This window comes from Eucyclogobius newberryi, unplaced genomic scaffold, assembly GCF_026437365.1.
Source record: "Eucyclogobius newberryi isolate DKJ021-1_F unplaced genomic scaffold, fEucNew1.0.hap1 SCAF_1, whole genome shotgun sequence".
Taxonomy (NCBI): Eukaryota; Metazoa; Chordata; class Actinopteri; order Gobiiformes; family Gobiidae; genus Eucyclogobius; species Eucyclogobius newberryi.
In genome coordinates, this window is record NW_027315723.1 from 9,726,924 (window position 1) to 9,745,537 (window position 18,614).

Genomic DNA, 18,614 nt, shown 5'->3' on the forward strand with positions numbered 1-18,614 from the left:
TTTTGTGTTGCACCATATCACCAAATCAAGTTCCTATGTTTGTGAATCATGTTCATTAACAACGGCAATAAACCTTTTCTGATTCTGAAACTACAGCGTCATTTTCTTGCCGCATAAAATATCTAACCTTTTATAACTGCTAAATTGTTGTATGGTTGTAGGTCATTAAACCGTTACTGACGCCTCTCAACTCCAGCAACATGAGCCCACTTGTTTGCATGTGTGGGATAGCCTCTCGTGGTAGCCTCTTTATTCGGCCTAAGTGTGTGGAGAACTGACACCCCTTTTTCGGTTTTCAAAGCCCCACAATCTTCTCCCTTCCCCCCTTATCCTGCAAATGAAAAGGCGTACAATAACATCACCGGAAACAGAAATAGTTTCGATTAAAAAAGGCTTTACGAGTGCAAACCATAGATCTATTATATGGCGCAAACATACTAAACGAGTTCCTCTTATACATTAGACATGCTGTAAAATTGACTCGCGTGTTGCTAACTTGCAAAATTTGGCAATGTTCATCAAATGTATTTATTTGAGGCTGTTTTACTTTGAAATAACTTACCGGATGTTTAGTTTCCGACAACATGAGTTTGACGTCGTTCTTTTGAGCACGGATTTAGGAATGTGGAGACCTGCCTGCGTCACCCTCAAACCGCCCGGGGTTCTGTTTTTTTTTATATATATAAACTTTGAAAACCAGAGAACAAAACCTCTCAGGTCAGTGTTTATAGCAACTTTCAAAACGGTTTAATACATTTACTGAAACATTTGTGATTTAAATTGCAAAGTTATTGCAAGAATCGTTTTTTCTTTGAGGTTGCATGTGTTTTCGTTACACGCTGCAGATGTCCGTTAGCTAGCCCGGTAGTGTTAAGTTACAGGAGTATTACATGGTGTTATGTAGAAATAGTGGCATAAAAAGCTAGAAACGATGCTTTGTGTTTGTTAGACAAAACATGTGATTTAAGAGGGGTGAAACGGACCCGGGCATGTTCGTGTACGTATGGTTCGCGTTGTTAAGGTCAAGCAGAGTTAAGACAAAGTTTGCTTGTCTTGACAACAATTGTTTCTGATCATATAGTTCCCTAATATTCATGTCCTGCGCGCTAGTTTCACGAGTTAACAATATTTTAGATCGTTTTCCCTTTTAAAACCAATCATGTGTTTGTGTGTTTTAATATTTGACTAAAATGTGTTGCCAATTCCCTCTTGGACACTGTATTTCAGGTACAGTGAGACAAACATGTCCTAATGCTCTCCGTGTTTTGGTAACATTTTCTCCCCAGGGACGCTCTCGTGCGTCTCCATGGAAACGGCGGCGTTCTGAGCCGCGAGGAGGCGGAACCGGAGACGGACGACGACTGCTTGGTGTCCCGCTGTCGGTAGAGGCACAAAACATCAGCCGAAGATGGTAAGGACCGCGCGGCTGTGCACGGACACCAGCGTGTTAGGTAGATAGCGACGGCAGTGGTGGAATCTAGCTGTTCTCCTCTTTTGTACTGGCCCTTTATTGCCTCATAATCAGTTTGGATGTGTCATTTTAGCATGTTTTCTTTCTTCTTTTCAGCCATTTCAAGGTGGCTTCTATTACCCCTACAGCCGTGACCACCAAGGGGCCCACTCTTCAGCTGGGATTCCTTCCCTTCTTAATTCTCCGTTCAGCCAGCCTTCTGTGCTTGGTCATTGTGCACCAGGTATGACTCCTTCCAGCGGCATCTCCACGGCTCCTCTCTTCAGGTTTCAGCCACGGAGGGAGAGTGTGGACTGGAGACGAATAAATATAGTGGACATCGACACAGTGGTCAGTCAGATAGATGTGGGGGTCCTTCAGGAGTACATCAACGCAGTGACGTACTGCAGCCTGGATGGTGAGCGCTGTCCACGGTGTCAGAGTCCAGTAGACCCTGCTCTGATCAAGCTTTGTCGCCTGGCCCAGCTCACTGTTGAGTACCTGCTGCACTGTCAGGAGTTATTGACAGTGGAAATGCATGCAATGGAGGAAAAGCTTGAGGCCGCTGGTAAGGACCGTGTACAGCTGCTGGCTCAGCAAAAGGAAAAAGAAGAGCAGTTAAAAACGCTGAATGATGAGCTAAAACAGAGGAAGAAGGTAATTCGCACGCAGCAGAAGCTACTCGCTCCAAGCATCCTCAACAGCCACAAGGTAGAGTATTTCATTTAATACAATCGCCATCTGAATTCACATGTGTGTAGCTGACAGCACTCACCCTCCTTCGCCTGACTCCTCCCCCACAACTCTGTCATTGTTCTCTTGATCTATTCACAGCTTGCTTTGTCCTGTTGGGAACTAAATGTCACAGTCTTATTCCATAGCACAACCTCTTCTTCATTGGTGCTAAATCTGAGCAAATGAACAACATTTGTTTGTAATATCTATTAGAAACATCCCAGTAAATTGTACACATTCATGTAATGTTGCTAGCACAGCTTTAATAAGCTTTGAACTTGAAGGATTAAAACTGCAGAGCAGATGGTGCCATTAGGTTGCAGTTATTCTTAAAATCCACCATAAAAGCAAGACAAAACCGCAATTGGGGTGACGTCTTATGATATTTTGATGTTATTACAATTTTACAGTTTCAAGCCTTTAAAATTCAATCACAAGCTGCATCAGTGACTTCAACTTTTGTTTATTATTCACCCTGCTGTTATGGTGTACACTTTGACATCTAACCTAGTCAAGCAGTTGCCAGGGCAACTCATGTAGTGTATCCTGACAGCATGTGGTTGCTAGGTGTATGCCAGCAGCTCCACTAACACAAGAGGCTCAATAATTGACAGAGAAGCCATGTGTCCTCTTAAGACCTGCACATTTGCCCTCGGCCAAATATTAGCTCTACTTTCACTTCATTGAGGTCTAAATAAATTATATATATTTTTCCATCAGGTGCCTCAATTTGACACTTTTGTTGATACTTAAATCCTTGCCATATGGTGCGACAAGATATCAGTTTCAGCCTGATTAACATTGAATGAAGTCACAGCATTGTGAGCTGTAGAGTTAAATGTAGCGTGTGATGTGTGTGTGTTTATGGCGGTGAGAGCGTCTCCTGCCTAAGGGAACAGATCAGCATCACTTGCGCTATCTGTCTTGAGTGTGGAAATGCTCTTCAAAGCCATAACAACTCACATTGATGAAGATTTAAATATTTGTTTGCTTGGTGTTTTATGGCGGCTGGTGTCCAAGTGTTACATTACCACCAGACTTTATTCTTTAGACTTCATTTAGACCGCCTATACTTCAGACTTTATTCTTTAGACTTTATTCTTTAGACTTGTTTGCATGTGTCCAGATTTTATGTGGCTGGAAACAGCACTTAACTAATGCTTTTGTGGTAACAGCATATTTCATAGTAACAGAATTTATCTTTGTATCTTTCTAGTGTCGACATTGTGAAAAATCTTTTCTTAATGCTGCTTTTCTCCAAAATCATATGCAGAGGCGCCATCAAGAGGCATATGAGGCCAGTAAGTGACATTAAGTGCTTGTTAAATTTACTATTTCTGTTCTTAATTGATTGTAATACTTGTAATTCTTAGACTTGCTGTCAGGCAGTGAGAGGAAATCAGAGATTGACAACCTCAAATCAGAGATTACAGTTTTAAAGGAGCAGATTGTGCAGCAGCAACAGACCCTTCAAACCAAAATAGCTCAGGTACTGAAATGCTTACATTCCTTCTGATTTAATTGTTTTTTTGTTTTTTTTTTAATCATGTGTAACATTTTTATAACAGGAAAAAGAGCAGGAGTCCATGCACAGAGATCTTTTAAGGGAGCTGGATCGTTTTAAGGCCGAGGAGATCGCTCGAACGGACAGAAAGATTGAGAACAGTAGAGATGGCATGCGGCGGGAGATGGAATTTCTGTATACTCAGAATATTAAAGTGCTAAATGTAATGTCTAATTTCACATTTATGCTGTGTGTAGTATTATGTAATAAGCTTTTATATGCTGGCAATCTTTAGGAAGCAAATCAGCAGCAGTCAAAAAGACCTGGAAAGGCCAGTCCTGTTCAAATGGAACCAGAAAAAGACTTGGACAACTATAAAGAAATTCAGCAACAAGCAATACACAAACTTGAACAGACACTCAAGAAACAGGCAAGTGTGAACAAAAAAACATATTAAAAAAAAAAAAGTAAAAAACAAATAACCTTAAAAATATTGTGTTTTAGGACAAAAAGTGGGAGTCTCGATTGCAGGATATAAAGGATCAGCATGAGTCAGAGAAAAATCAGGTTTGTTGCTTTTATTTAATTGTTATTTCCATGACATATCTCACCACATAATAATCTGTCTTCCTCTTTGGGTCAGCTGCTGAACGAGCTCAACAGAACGCAGATCAATGTGTCAGAGCAACTAGAGCACAGTCAGAGGCTCAGACAGGAGTTGGGCCGAAAGCTGCAGGAGAAAGAACAAACCATCAAGAGCCAGAAGGAGCAGGTCAGTCGTCATTCACACTATAACAAAGCAGTTTATGCCGACAGGAAACATGGCACAGGGTCAGCCTTGTTCAGGATTTCCTTTATTAGCTCCATACTGTTTAAAGACCACGTACTGTAGTGTGTACTGTATATTTGACAGAGGTCACACACTGGAATCACAAAGTGCAGGGGATTTAGCTGGGTATACTGTTTGTTTTACAGATAAAGAAGATGTCATCTAGCCCACAAGCCAAACGTGTTGAAACACAAGGTACCTGTATAGATATTTTTTAGTTTATATTTATTTTCAAATTGCACGCAAAAAACATAATATATATATATATAACAATTTACATAATATTTTTTTTAAACGCTTTTTTAAATATAATTATTTGTTCATTATTATTTTCAGTTCACACATCTGCAGCACCAGACCTCAAACAAAAGAGAGTTGTACTTGGTAAGTCACTGATCTTTTCCTCTTTTTTTTTACAAGGGCATAGCTTGTTAATTTCCTTCTTGGCGTTATACTATGATTATAAAGAAAATTATATTAGGACTAGCATATTTGCAGTCACATAAATCATATGTGATATATGACCTCTGACCTGTGCTGTCCACAAAGAGGAGCCCCCCTCGGCTCTTATGCTGGATCCTATACAGGAGCTGTCAGAAGAGGACAGAGGTAAAATAGATACAGCAAAGCCGCTCGAGTGCATGCTGTCTGCATGGATGCATCAGTCTGTCCTTAAAGGTCATTTCATCCAGACTTAGTTTTAAACCGTCTAAAGATGTTCTCATCGTACTGAAATTGGATCATAGTCAGTTACAGTCGTGCCTTGATAGTGCAAACTTGCATGGAGGCATTCTCATCTGGCTTCCCCACCTTGCTGCATTATATTTCAATATAATACTCTAAACATACTGACAGCACCCTGTTACTTTCTAGAGTCTAGCAGTGTTTCTGAGATGAAGCCAGTGGAGAGAAAAGTACAGCCAGCACTAGAAAAGAAACAGCGTACAGACATCAGTGCACTAAGAAGAAACCCCAACCTCAGGAGAGAGATGAGGCCCGAGATGGAGAAGTTTCTCATGAGTGAGATCGAGAGCTATGGCGTCAAGCATGTGAGTATATTACATATTTATTAGCCCAATATTGTCAATTATTCTGTAGAAGTTACATAAAGGACTTCAATATTGTAAGTGCGCATGGTACCATCTGCTGGAGAACACATGGCAACACAGACATGTTGAAAATACATGCTATTCTTTGAAAAATCCCTTTTGGCATTCTGGAAATATTTGAATGAACATTGTATTACCCATTGTTAACATGTATGGTCATTTCAAATATGAATTAGTTTGGTAGCATTTGTTTTTTTGGGAGTTTTAGGGAAACATTTTGTTTATTTTTCTCTTCAGAATTGCAGTGGACTTAAAACTAAAGAGATGGAGTCCATACTTGTCAGGGTGAATGCGAAGCGGCAGAGGATGTCACAAGTATTGCCTGATTACTGGTTTTCTCGCCAGAAAATAAGCGATGAGTTAGAAGACAACCTCAGAGGCCCAAAGAGTCGTAATCACAGAAACAAACAACCAATGCAAGGTACAGGAAATCACCCGTGCTTTCACAATCTGGTATGTGGACCAGGCTTTGCCTTTTGCCAGTGTATTTAATGAGCATTTATTTGTGTAGTGTTGCAGAGCCACTCTCGTTCTAATAGCTTGCCATCGAAAGCACCACTAGCGATGTCGGTATCTTCAGAGAGGCTGTACAAAACCCCACAGCCCGCCCCGAGAACCAGGTCCACGCCACAACCAGTAACCTCCACACCCAAGGACAAGACGAGGCTGATATATTCCTCCATGTAAATTCCTTTATCATTAAATACATAATTATTTGGCCTACAGGTTTTGATTGTAGATTGAGATAGTTACCGCTTAAAAAAACTATACTTTTTTACTACCTCATGAAAAAATAATGATAAACATCTGAACGTCTATAAATATCGTCAGCATTTTGGACAAGATAGCATACATAGGCTAAAGTCATGAATGATTTTGATCAACAATCTTTGTGTAACTCTCAAGGACACCTCCTTTCAGCTCAGACGACGAATCTGAAGAAGAGGAGACGGATGCAGAGGAAGATCTTCAGCTGGACCAGAGGAATAAATCCAGTGCGGTCCAAAACAGAACCACTCCAATTCTAACCAAGCAGGCCTCGGTCACCTCCATCAACAACCTGCAGTCCAGAGGCCTGACAGGAGGAGTGACCAAAACAACAGTGACACAGATGGACAGTGAAGATGAGAACTGGTCGGAAGTCAGTGAGATTTTTCCTAAAGAACAGCAAAGCTTCAAAGACCAGAATGGAAACGTGGAGAAGAAGAGCTTTGGGAAAGGTAACTGACACAATTTTTATTTTGTGTTTTGTAAAGGAATTAACAAGGACAATATTTCCTTCATTCTTTCAGAGAACAAGATCAGTGAAATGGGCAAAATAATTGAAAAGCAGTTTACAGACAGATTGGGCAAGAAACCAGCAGGGGGCATTAGCATTTTGCCTGAGAGGAAAGGTGAAGTCCAGGAACTCTCAGTAAGATTTTTTATAATGAAGTAAATTAATTGACTTGAGTTAAAAATGAACTTTAATGTTGAAATTGGACATATCGGTAATTCAAATAAACTGTATCTAAATACATCAAGGTTAATCTCCTGCTTGTTTGTGTCAGTGCACTGATCTAGAAGAGAGCAATGAGTGGGTCTCGTCTTTGGAGGAGAAATTGTCTAAACCAGCCCAGAGCTCTGTGCCATTGAGGAAGAGCCTTGACTCCGCCAGCACCAGCGTGTGGGGTACGTCCACCGGAAAGGGACCCAAGTCAAGTCAGTAGGCCCAGGGCATCCTATATACCACCAATGTTATTTACTGTGAAGTGTGATGCTAACTTTGACTTTTTGTTTGACTGAAGCAGGAACAGGAAGCACTTTGAAGAGCAGCATTTGCTCCATCAGCGATGTCAGTGATGATGACTTCAGCAATAATTAACTAGAAACTATTTTAAGGGCCATTTGCAAAACCATAAACCTCAGCCAACCCCTGACACTATTCCACACACGCCAAATAGCAATATTTTAGAAGGGAATTACGCTGTTAAAATGTCTTCATGAAATATGGAAATGTACATCTCACAGTAACACATTTTAGTTTAAGGAGATTGCACTGTTTTCTAATTTAGGAATATCTTGTGCCAACATTGTATTTGGTTTAGAAAGGTTTCATTATCATATATTCAAATGTCACAGATCAATTTTGTTTTTTTTGGGTAAAGATACATTTATTGTTATCAGCTTTTTGTACAATATATTTTGTAACTTTGTAACATTTGACCAAAAAATACTTGTAGTAATTTTTTTATAGGAAATATTTATACAAACAATAAAACATTTTCAATACAATGATGCCTCTTGTCACAAATCATATACACAATTTTATTTTTAAGGATTTTCTTTGCCCGTAGGCTTTATCATACAGGACAACTGAGCATGACATGGGGAGGAGAGAGAAGGGAGGACATGAAGTAGATTGACATAAGACTTCAGCCGGCTGCACATGGAGCCTGGCATATGTGCTGAATTAACCACTCGGCAGCACCATATACACACTTCTTTAACATACATTCTTTTCTAAGTTTCAAGCCATGTCAAACAAAGCTGTCCCGGTTGTACGACTTGATGGTTTTTGCTGATCTCGTCCCTCTTGGGGTTCTGCTCTTTCTCCCTTCGTAGAACAGAGGTGGGACCAGGGTCACTCTGGAGGCAGGGGCCATGTAGGTGCGTCTGCTGCGGCCTGTCACATAATTCCCATATACTCTGCGCCTGTCTGTGGAACTGATAACAATGCAAATTTAGTTAGATTTAGTTCTGAATCTGGATTGTTTCAATAGCTGATGTTTAGGTTCACATGTTACCGTGATGGTAGGCCTTCTTTCCCGGAGAAATAACCTTGCACTGCTCCCCCACAGATGAGCAGAATTGAGCCTCCCCATCCAACAAAAACAGCAGCACCAATCTCAAATCTGGAACGATATACATGTTTTCTTAGAACAACATTTTCTTTACATCTATAAACTCTTATATTCATTTTTCACTTACTTTTGTGCCCTGAAATTTGGATCCACAAACTCACTAATGACTTTATGGGCCCACCAGGAATAGGTTATCATCCCACAGAACCCTATTTGAAAACACACTGTTATTGTATTTGTCAATATCTGAATATCTGTTGTAGTAATTCTCCAAAGGCATTTCTGTCCACCTGAAACTAAGTAGGTAAGCGCCCCAGCAAAGGTCACTCTTGCGTTTACAATCTCTGATCCTCCTATTTTAGTACATTTCATCCCAATGAGAGTGAGGACGCCACCAAAGAAGCCGGTGATGACTGCGGACACGGCGAGAGCTCGGCAGGCATGTAAGAACACTACAAAAACATAGGATATCATTTACACAGCAATTTAAGCCTTGGATTATGTATTTTTTTATGATGTCTTACCAGGCAGAGCCAACATGGAAGGGTAGTCTTTACAGTCCGACACCCCAGTAGTGTCAGACACACAATCCCTCCACAGGTTTGAGTAGTAGTTGCCCGTAGTCAACACAAGGGTTCCTACTTCAGAGAAAGTCCAGTATTCTGTAGGGAGAGTGGAGCAGACGAGTATCCATCCGAATAAACAGCTCACAAAACAGCCGATTTCCACGTACATAACCACCGTTTTATACTTCATGGTGAATAGAGTCACTAACTAAAGAAAAGACACTAACTTCGAACTGCCTGTGAGCGACTCTGATGTGTTCACAGCAAAAGACAGAAGATGTTTGGCCAGTTCTTATCTGTTAGATGCTTCTGCTCGCTCAGCACCTTTTAGTTCCCAGCCATCAGACATGCTCCAAAAGATGAAGAAATAATACTTTCCTTAATGGTCGGTAACTGGTACTATTACACACTAAAGCACTAGTTACAAAAAATAGTTTGTAACCAGTTATCACTGCTTAAAGACACAACTTGAAATGGATTAAAACTATGCTCATTGTCAGTTGTCTCCACAATACCCAAAAAACTTGTATTGTGTTACTGTCTAGCCTTTTTGTAACTCATTATTCACAATCTATTACAACTTTTGATTGAAACATTTCATTAAAATATTACTTACAGTATTCGTGAATTGTAATAATGGAAATGCACTGATATTGTCCTAGTTAGTTTCACAATACGTGATGCAGAGTGAAAGAATGCTTCAATTAGGTTAACCCAGATCATAAGACGATAACAAGAACCTGCAACAACTAATCAGAACCGTATTTCCAGCAGCATAATACATGTCAGTGTGGCCAGTTCAAGTTACAGGATTTCCTTGTGTAAGTGTGTTCTTTTCCAACTGAAATGAAAGGTTTCTCACATGTACAGCTGGCTGCTTTTTTACATCATTTCATTTTATTGAGTGTTGAGCTGAATGTGGTAAAACACCAATTGAATCAACAACATTCTGTCTCATATGTGTGGCATGAGAATCTTGGCAAACTGTTTTAGGTGTAAACAACGGCAGCCCACGCCTGACAGAGGAAAAGCACGTGACGTAAGGACAACAAGACAAAGCAGTGAGCGGATTAGCAAATGAGAAGGTGTTTCCATGAGAGGTTGTTTACTGTCACCACATGCAGCACATATGTTGGTTATAACATGTTAATAATATGTTAATGCCATGTTACATACAACTGTTGTTCATTTTGGTCTTTAAGTCTTTGAGTTTAAATCAGACATTAGTTATCACAGTTACATGGTTGAGACTGTGTCCTTGTATCCTTCATAACCACGATATTGGTCCCCAAATTAGCGTGCATCATTTTGCGTATTGTAAAAAAGATATACATCAATCAAACTGTATTAAACTTTTTTTTTGACTACACAATCATATTTAAAACACAATTTCCAACTTAGTTCATGAGTTAGGCCTTCACATAATAACATAACATTGTGATTTTGAGCCGTTTTTTTCTTTTATATGTAGGAATTCTTCACAAAAGGTGCTGATCCACTCGTGGAACTTCCTGATATTGAAGACACTGTCGTCCTGCTGCTGCTCCGGCTTCTTCTACTGCTCCTGCTGCTCTTACTTGACCCTGAGATGGTGGACACACTGGACCTGGAGGACCTCCCTGATTCTGTCCCTGATCTTGAGGTGGAACTGGACCGGGAGCCTGCAGACCTGGGGCTTCTGGCTGTTCTGGATGTCCGTCCCATGCTGGAAGTGCGAGCCGACCTAGAGGAAATGTCCGATATGTCCGATCGTTTAGAGGAGAGCTCGGAAATGGAGGAAAGTTGGGTTTTGGAGGTGACGTCCGACTTGGTGGATAAAGCTGTGGTAGACTTGTTAAGGTTTGTGGAGGTGTTCTGTTCCACACCTGGTAGCGCATTGACAACGATCACCCTGGAAAAGAAAAGAAACAAATCAGGTCTGACTTGTTTACTTGTTTATGTGTTTACGAGTGAAGCCCATCCAATGCCCATTGCTGCTGTTATGACTAACATAAGAATAAGCAGAAGTACCAGAATTTATGGACAAGTTTATTGTCACATATGATCTGCAGGCTTTGGGATCTGGGAAAGCTAAAGTAATGATTAGATCTACAGCAAACAGGAACTCTTAAATACTCCCATATTCTTTCCCTCTATAGCTTCAGGCCTGTGTTGCTTACTGAGTGGAAATGTACACACATGTTCTATTTTACGGGCAACATGTGGCCTTCACTTTTGTGCTATTTATTGCGGAAGTGGAGTGCTTTATTTAGTGATCGCCCCTGACTTAATATGTTATAATTACATGTTTTTGCACACTCACTCTGGCTCTGCTCCACACAGCGGCCTGCACGCGGACCACAGGTAGAAGAAACCACCGGCCACGTGGAAGGCAGAACCAACCCAGCCCAAGAACAGCGGTGTACCAAGGTCAAATCTGCATTCGAAGAAAGAGAAAATGCCCTGAACATAACCCCAATGACAAAAACCACATGGGTAAGTATTTGTGCTTACTTTAGGTCATTGAAGTCATTGTTAAAGTATTCCGCTGAGACATATTGAGCATAAATACCGTATCCACTTGTAGACAGCACACCTAAAGACAAAAAGAAGGGCCCCAGGTTTCAAAATATGCATGTGATTTGAACGAATAAAGGCAACGCAAAAATGTAGGCAGAATTTGGACACCAAATTGATACTCAAAGCAACAAAATCAATAAAAACACAACTTTACCGCTAATGATATGGCAACATCCTCCAGCGTAGATCTTCTTGTATTTGGAAATGTCCTGGCCTCCTAGATATGTGCATTCCATTCCCAACATACTAAGCACAAAGCCAAGCATGCCCAAAGAAAGGGCAGCCATAAGACACCCACGCACTATTTGAATGTGTCCTGGATTTAAAAAAAAGGAGTGACTCATTTGAGCATTTAGTACAAGATAATAGACTGACTTACCCTCGACAGACCACAACACAGGGAAGTCATAGCAGTTGCTGACAGCAGTGGAGTCTGTAAAACAAGACCTCCAAAGACTAGACCAGTACCATGCCACCTTGATAATGGAAGAGCCAGCCATGCCTCCAATAGAAGTGATTTTCCAGCCCTCCATCGCCATTGTGCAGGCCACAAAGATCCATCCAAGCACAGTCATGAGGAAGCCCCATATCTGCACCACTCTGATCTTCATGGTGAAATGTTCAAGGCCAATATTTACAGCTAAAAATCTCCTTGATGTTTTTGATAAATAAAATCCAGTCTGATTTCCCTGTCTCTGTGCACTACCCACAGATCAGTGTGCATCCTAAAGGTCTGCAAGATCTCACTGAGCTTCTCTGAACTGAAAGCAATCTCAGGTGAAAATCTGGGACATTCAGCAACTTTCTAAAACAAAAACATGAGGGTGAAAGGCTGCACCCAAGTTCCCATTGATGCTTGCGAGTTTGAATTTGAGTGCTAAGCAGTAAGCAAGTGTCTCATTTTACAAGCCAGTTTCTTCCTTATTTAGTATCTCTTTCTTTTTCATGCAATAGGGATTTTTTTTTTTGGTTGGCACAGGCTTCAAAACGCATGGATAGACGTTCCAACAGTGCCGCTGAAATGACATTAATCTGCAATAATCTCCTTAAGAATGTCATGAATATTGGCTGTGAGAGGTTATTACTATGGATGCTATGACCTAATCCACTGAAGGCGATGTACATTCTTCACTTTGCCCCAGGACTTAAGCCTGTTATTGGTCATATAATGTGACCTCTTTGTATGAAGAGCTCATTAATTCAGCAACGTCTTAGTCCTGCTTTAATTATACTTAAATGTGGGTTAATATAAGAGACAGGGAGTGAGGAATGCTATTTAGGAGGAGTTGAAAAATGTCTTCTTTACATTTAAGTCCTTGGATACCGAATTGTTGGTGGTTTTCAGAATTTCCCTGTTGATAACAGTGTGTTTTCCATGAAATATCTAAAAGGTAAATTAACAGATATTGAACCTGATGGTCTCTGAACCTGAAGAACTCATTGTATTACAACAATATTCATTATAGTGGCCCCCATCTGTATTAAATATTGATGGTGTATAGAATGTTGTGATGTCATCTGAAACCCAGCAATTCCTGGGTTGAGTGGTTTGTATGATAAAGCCCTCTATTTAGAGCTTCTATACAGGGGTGATACTAAATGTAGTGTGAGGCAAGAAATTATACGATATGTACCATATACGACCCAAACAAAAAAAATCTTTTGTATAAGACTTTTTGAGTATTTAACGCTAGGGTACCTAATTGTCAAATAGTGAAACAAGGAAGTAGGTATTTGAACCTTTCTAACTCATTCCTGGCTCTCACAAATCTTTTGGCATATCATTAGTAATGACATCCATACATTTCTTGGCCACAAGGACATCTTTGGATCGGTATTTTCAAACACAAAAGTGAAGTAGGGGGATATTCCTAAACAGACAATTATCTCAAAGTGTCATAAAGTGACTCATATGGCTCTTTCTTACAAGTTTGAAAAGATAAAATGTTTAATAATTAGACTGAATGTGGAGGTATGATTTCCCCCCCCCCCCCAAAGTTCTGCTTTTACACAGAATTGACTAATTATGTTTTTTTTTAATGTAGATACCCCAGCTTTAATCTCAATATACTATAGAGGGCCATCTCCAATAATCTTTTAGTATGTGGCCTCGTGTTCATTGTAATGTGTTACTGCCATCTAGTGGCATGATCAAATGCCTCAAAAACAGTTCTCACCTTTACAAATACTTTGCTCATTGATAGTTTTGTTTATAAGTTGCAAATATAATATCATATTTAAATTGACTTTATAGTTTTATACATTCAAAACAATGGAGCAATGGACATCTGACACTTGTTTACTGATGTAAGGTTGTGAAGCACAGCCGCTACTGGTTCAAGTATCAGACCAGGCCTGATACCAGAGCACTGGGGTCCTCCTGATAATATTCACAGGTGGAGACAGATGAGTAACGTCTGGTCAGGACTGATCTGAGGAGATAGCACCAGGCTGGATGAGACCCAGTGACCTGGAGGTCAAATCTGTTTGAAATTACATTTGTAGACATATAGATTTTTCTGAAATAAAACATATAATGTTCACACATGATAATACACATGTAAATGCATTCAAAGTTTTGCATTATTATGCTATTATCCTATTCTATTTTTTCAGAGGAATTTCTCAAGGAATCTCTCAAATACACATTTAATATCATTGTAATTATAAAAGGGGATTTGGGCACAGACAACTTGTTGAAGGAGACTGGTGAGTTTGAGGCAAGCTTTGTGCCAAGTCAAATTTCCTGTTCCATCAGAAAAATGAATGTGTCACTGATCAAATAAGCTTACGCTGATACAAACACATGGAACAAAGCAGAAGTATCATTTTCACACATATGCATTTCTCCCAAACTGTCTCTGCTCATGCGTGTCCTTCTGCAGACTGCTGCCCGGTTTACTGGGGTAGTGCCGTGTTGTCGCTAAAGATGCTGCTCCTCTGTATGAATACTCAGCCCTGTGCAAACAACAAGTTAAGGGTCTTGACTTAATTTACTGACTTTCCACACCAAACAGCAATGAAATGTCTAAATAAATTATCATTGATAAATGGGTATGTCTTTGCCCTAAGATATAATATGTCTCTATAGTGCCCCAGGTGAAGGTGACTTTCATTGTGGAATCATTACAAGACCAGAAACAAAGGAAACATTCAGGCATTACATGCTGTATCACTAATATCCATCAAACCCATTTAGCCTGTAAGTTATGAAACACGATGCCAGATTAGATTGTGGACTGTTTTGAGTAAATTAAACTTATTTGAGTAGAGAGTATGTTTCATGGCATGTCATTGCTTTTCTCAACTGTGGTCATTGACACTTGCCTCAAACTGAATCCATCAGAGAGCGACAGAAAGAATACAAGTCCTCCAATAATACACAATACAGAGCCCGACCAGCCAATGAATAGAGCAGCCCCCAGCTCAAATCTAGAAAAAAAAACATTGAGAAAATCATGAGATATGTGTGACTAGGGACTTTGATCTGCCGAATTCTCCCTTTAATCCTCAGGACTTACTTCTGGGCAACAAAAAGAGGGTCAAAGAAGTCTGTGGTGATCCGGCGAGCATATATAGAGCATGCAGTCATAGAACACAGCCCTATGAGAGAGAATATTCATAACAAATAAATGTTGCATGTTTTTATTTTGTGTATTTTATATATTGGCAGATTACCACAGAGTATGAATTGGAAACCGGACAGTGCAGTCAGACGAGCTTTAGTGGAGTCCGAGCCCCCTATTTTGGTGCACTTCATTCCCACCAGAGCCAGAGTAGCACCGAAAAACCCCAGGCACACTGCTGCTATCATGAGACCCCTGCAAACCTGGATGTAAGCTACGGGACAGGGGAGAATTACTGTAAAAAATGTGGCAACATATTTGGTAATCATTTGATGTGCTCAGTAAAAACTATAAACATAAGAAATAGTAAAATTGTATAGGCAACAAAATCTGGGTTTTGGCTTTGACATTTTGAGGACTTTTGAAATTAAATTAAAAATATTATATTTTGTTTGAAATTGTCAAATGCTGGCAATAGTCCTATTTTGATCATTTTAATTATTATTAGAGCCAAAAATGTAATACAAAGCTGCATTAAATGAAATGTGTCACATTAATGGAAATTTTAATTATTTGCCTGTAAAACTGAGTCAATTTGTAATTCAACATTAAAGGCCTAACATGCTTCGGAGCAGGTATATATCACTATTTGTCAAACCGGTCGGACTCACCATCTAGAGCCAGCATTGAGGGAAAGTCCTTGCAGTTGGAGACACCAGTGGAATCGGTGACGCACGTTTTCCACAAATTTGACCAAAATGTTGCTGTGGTGATGACCGTCCCATCCACAGAGGACACCTTCCAATAGTCGATGGGAAGCGTGGATGACACCAAAATCCAGCCTGAAATAGTCAAGAGAAAAGCTACTATCTCCGTCGCCATGCTCCCCATCCTCTCCTCTCACCTGCCCTCGGTTTGGGACATTCTGGGGGACTCACAGGGAAACTAAATGGGATTGGGAGGTGGGAGGATCTGTCCAGAAAAAGGTACGTCTGTTTTCAAAAAAGCATGACATGTTTTTGCACAATCACCTGTGTGGTCAGATGAAGGAGGTAGAGCGGGGGGGGGGCAGATATTATTCACTGGGCATCACTCGTCGCCATGTGGAGGGTCTGTGCAAGGGGATCTGCCACAGAGGAAGCCTTTAATTGGAAGGATCTGAAAAGTCATGAGCAGTAGATGAGGAGCAGTGATAGGAAAGGGCAATCACAGATCGACTCACCTATACATTCAACTACATTGTGGATTTGGTTTACTTATTTCCCTCTTTTTATTTGTTTGCTGCAAGAAATCAAGAGACACACATCTACATCCATGCTGTATATTATTTGTTAAAGTCGATAAATACTTTGTTAAACCCCATTGACAGGGTGACAACGAAGGCACAGTTTTTTTTGTCAAATAACTTGATCATTGTATTAAAGAAGTTTTAAAAATGTAAATGTACTCTACATAACTTTTCTGTTGGAATGTCCACCATGCACGTGCCCCCATAGAGTTTTTACTGCTTTACTTGGAATGCTCCACAGTGCGGCATTAAACTTGGAGAGACAAATGCACTCACAATGAGTTTTTTTTTAAAGTCAGGCTCTGAGCAATCATAACTTTCAATTCAATTTATTTTGTAATCGAATAAATTCAACATGTTCAATGCTATACTGTGGAACTTTCCTGTGAAGCAACACCTCAATAGAGACACGTGGGCGTGCAGTGCACCTAAGGCATTCTTTTATCAGTAGAGAAAATGTAATAACCTTCAGGAAAAAATGGACTTTGAACAGAGACCTCCTGTATGTATATAGGAGTTGTGGAGTAGAAAAAACATGTCTTGTGAAAGAAAGTCATATTTGTGCTAGATCATCTTCATCATTGTGAAATTTCCCCATGTGGGACAATAAAGGAATATCTTATCTTATCTTATATACTGCTTTCCAACAACTCAATCTATCCGCCCTGTTGGCCTGGTTAGCCCTATATTAGCTCTATGAGAAAAAGGATAGTGACAGTACCGGCACCTTGTTTGGTACAGCTCCAGAGAATTGGGGATTTCATGAGGACGTTTCCATGGTTGCTGTTACCTGGTAATGGTAACGCAGTATACCTGTTAATACTCTTGTGTATAGCCAAAATATAGTACTAAGATACTCACATTATAATTAGAGCTGTGCACATCATAACATTTTGATCAAGATTTCTAATTACCACTGATGATCTTGGGGATTTTTAACCACAATCCTCTGTCAGTAAAAGTGTGTGGTTTTGAGTTCAGAATTTTGGACTTTGAAATTAAGTGGCAGTTATCTATTTTTAATAAGAACAAATGAAATCAAAGTGTGTAAAAGAAAGTGACCTAAAATTTGTGAAAGGTAATTGTGACCATACTATATGAATACATTAAAATACATAATTCATTTATTAGATTGGACTATTTGACAACTGCTACGCTACTTCCACCACTATTGTGTGTATAATTTTGTACTATTCCAGTGTGTTCCTCACAGTAGTGTTAAAGAGCTCTGGGGCCACAGTGGTAATGTGAGCAGTTGAAAACAAGCTTATCACAAGGTTTCAACAGCCTGAGAAAGTAATGTTGATATCTGCAGTGGGCTGGCTGCACCGTGTCTGATCACCCGCTGTGTCCATCTCCTTGAGTTTTGAACTAACATTGTTATCGTTGGACCATATTTTGTCAGGAAAATAGTCCACCTGGGACTGGAAATACTTTGACTTTTTATCTCAAACAATGAAACAGGAGGAGGTGGGAGAGAGGAGCAGGCACAGCGTGGAGTGGAGTCATCACCCCTATGCCAGCTCTGTCCATTATGTCAGCACAGGAAACACCTGCAGTGTCAGAGGGCTCTGTCATCTCCTACCTGTGTAGTATTTATAGACATCCTCCATGTGTACACTTTTTGTGCAGGCAACCGGAGCTATCTATCAAAGCCTAGTTGTTCTTTATTTACAAAGGGCTATGTTTGTACTACATTTACAGAGCCTGGTTTCACTATATACTTGGGAACACCTTTCTTATTGTAACCGTGTGTGATTTGTCATTTATCAGATAATGGAGAATTAATAAACTTCCAAAATGTGTTTTATATGAACTGGTATTGCTTTATCTTGGCTCTGCCAGATTGATATGAGTATCACTCTGAGTTGATTTCTTAACAATATCATAGGGTAGGTGAAACAAATATCGTGAGAATTCATCTAGCGTGAGCCAAGTTAGTCTTGCTTGGGGTTTTTCCCGCTCAAATAAAAACTAAAACAAATAGAGAGCATCCTACAACAACCTGTCTGTGGTTTTAAATTTAGATTCTGTTTTAATTTTTCTTGAATGTATACATGTTTTTATTTTTATGATTTGTGTGCTACATTTTCCCTTTTCCACGGGCCATCCTTGAAAAAGAGGTGGCCTGTCTCAATGAGAACTTGAAAATTATGGTTAATAAA

The 18,614-nt window shown here is 39.9% G+C and overlaps 4 protein-coding genes across 11 annotated transcripts; 1 reads left to right on the forward strand and 3 right to left on the reverse strand.

Annotated features, from left to right (window-relative positions):
* The first annotated feature begins 1,250 nt into the window (after positions 1-1,250).
* On the forward strand, positions 1,251-7,535 carry dzip1 (DAZ interacting zinc finger protein 1). 8 transcript variants are annotated; one of them, XM_072461827.1, is made up of 18 exons: positions 1,251-1,411; positions 1,568-2,161; positions 3,402-3,486; positions 3,559-3,674; positions 3,754-3,903; positions 3,985-4,119; positions 4,194-4,256; positions 4,333-4,461; positions 4,665-4,713; positions 4,855-4,902; positions 5,068-5,127; positions 5,392-5,567; positions 5,865-6,048; positions 6,139-6,310; positions 6,534-6,847; positions 6,920-7,041; positions 7,178-7,328; positions 7,415-7,535. In XM_072461827.1, the coding sequence occupies exons 1-18, from the start codon at positions 1,409-1,411 to the stop codon at positions 7,489-7,491; spliced, it is 2,628 nt and encodes an 875-aa protein (XP_072317928.1). In that variant the 5' UTR covers positions 1,251-1,408; the 3' UTR covers positions 7,492-7,535. The 8 variants fall into 8 exon arrangements, with proteins under 8 accessions (XP_072317928.1, XP_072317920.1, XP_072317911.1 ...); XM_072461819.1 differs by having other exon boundaries at positions 1,252-1,411; positions 3,754-3,912; positions 7,418-7,535; XM_072461810.1 differs by having other exon boundaries at positions 1,254-1,411; positions 3,754-3,912.
* A 592-nt stretch (positions 7,536-8,127) lies between these two features.
* On the reverse strand, positions 8,128-9,260 carry cldn10d (claudin 10d). The gene is made up of 5 exons (XM_072450863.1): positions 8,995-9,260; positions 8,761-8,922; positions 8,598-8,679; positions 8,414-8,521; positions 8,128-8,333 (listed from the first exon to the last, which is right to left on the reverse strand). Exons 1-5 carry the CDS (start codon positions 9,224-9,226, stop codon positions 8,147-8,149), a joined length of 771 nt encoding a protein of 256 aa, XP_072306964.1. The 5' UTR covers positions 9,227-9,260; the 3' UTR covers positions 8,128-8,146.
* Positions 9,261-10,493: 1,233 nt separating this feature from the next.
* On the reverse strand, positions 10,494-12,431 carry cldn10e (claudin 10e). Its single transcript, XM_072463986.1, has 5 exons — positions 11,975-12,431; positions 11,750-11,911; positions 11,530-11,611; positions 11,339-11,452; positions 10,494-10,927 (listed from the first exon to the last, which is right to left on the reverse strand). The coding sequence occupies exons 1-5, from the start codon at positions 12,204-12,206 to the stop codon at positions 10,498-10,500; spliced, it is 1,020 nt and encodes a 339-aa protein (XP_072320087.1). The 5' UTR covers positions 12,207-12,431; the 3' UTR covers positions 10,494-10,497.
* A 1,657-nt stretch (positions 12,432-14,088) lies between these two features.
* On the reverse strand, positions 14,089-16,304 carry cldn10a (claudin 10a). Its single transcript, XM_072450878.1, has 4 exons — positions 15,833-16,304; positions 15,274-15,435; positions 15,117-15,198; positions 14,089-14,553 (listed from the first exon to the last, which is right to left on the reverse strand). The coding sequence occupies exons 1-4, from the start codon at positions 16,050-16,052 to the stop codon at positions 14,427-14,429; spliced, it is 591 nt and encodes a 196-aa protein (XP_072306979.1). The 5' UTR covers positions 16,053-16,304; the 3' UTR covers positions 14,089-14,426.
* Between the last annotated feature and the right edge of the window lie 2,310 nt (positions 16,305-18,614).

What these genes read in the sequence shown, in the direction of transcription:
- dzip1 (XM_072461810.1), top strand. An exon ending in GCATCCTCAACAGCCACAAG is followed by an intron (nt 2,162 to 3,401) that starts GTAGAGTATTTC and finishes GTATCTTTCTAG; the next exon opens with TGTCGACATTGTGAAAAATC. An exon ending in TTCAAACCAAAATAGCTCAG is followed by an intron (nt 3,675 to 3,753) that starts GTACTGAAATGC and finishes TTTTTATAACAG; the next exon opens with GAAAAAGAGCAGGAGTCCAT.
- cldn10d (XM_072450863.1), bottom strand. Translation starts at nt 9,226, where the DNA reads ATGAAGTATAAAACGGTGGTTATGTACGTGGAAATCGGCTGTTTTGTG. An exon ending in GCTTACCTACTTAGTTTCAG is followed by an intron (nt 8,680 to 8,760) that starts GTGGACAGAAAT and finishes GTTTTCAAATAG; the next exon opens with GGTTCTGTGGGATGATAACC. An exon ending in AAAGAAGGCCTACCATCACG is followed by an intron (nt 8,334 to 8,413) that starts GTAACATGTGAA and finishes CATTGTTATCAG; the next exon opens with TTCCACAGACAGGCGCAGAG.
- cldn10e (XM_072463986.1), bottom strand. Translation starts at nt 12,206, where the DNA reads ATGAAGATCAGAGTGGTGCAGATATGGGGCTTCCTCATGACTGTGCTT. An exon ending in TGTGTTGTGGTCTGTCGAGG is followed by an intron (nt 11,912 to 11,974) that starts GTAAGTCAGTCT and finishes TTTTAAATCCAG; the next exon opens with GACACATTCAAATAGTGCGT. An exon ending in ATGTTGCCATATCATTAGCG is followed by an intron (nt 11,612 to 11,749) that starts GTAAAGTTGTGT and finishes TTTTGTCTTTAG; the next exon opens with GTGTGCTGTCTACAAGTGGA.
- cldn10a (XM_072450878.1), bottom strand. Translation starts at nt 16,052, where the DNA reads ATGGGGAGCATGGCGACGGAGATAGTAGCTTTTCTCTTGACTATTTCA. An exon ending in TTTCCAATTCATACTCTGTG is followed by an intron (nt 15,199 to 15,273) that starts GTAATCTGCCAA and finishes TCTCTCTCATAG; the next exon opens with GGCTGTGTTCTATGACTGCA. An exon ending in CCTCTTTTTGTTGCCCAGAA is followed by an intron (nt 14,554 to 15,116) that starts GTAAGTCCTGAG and finishes TTGTTTGCACAG; the next exon opens with GGCTGAGTATTCATACAGAG.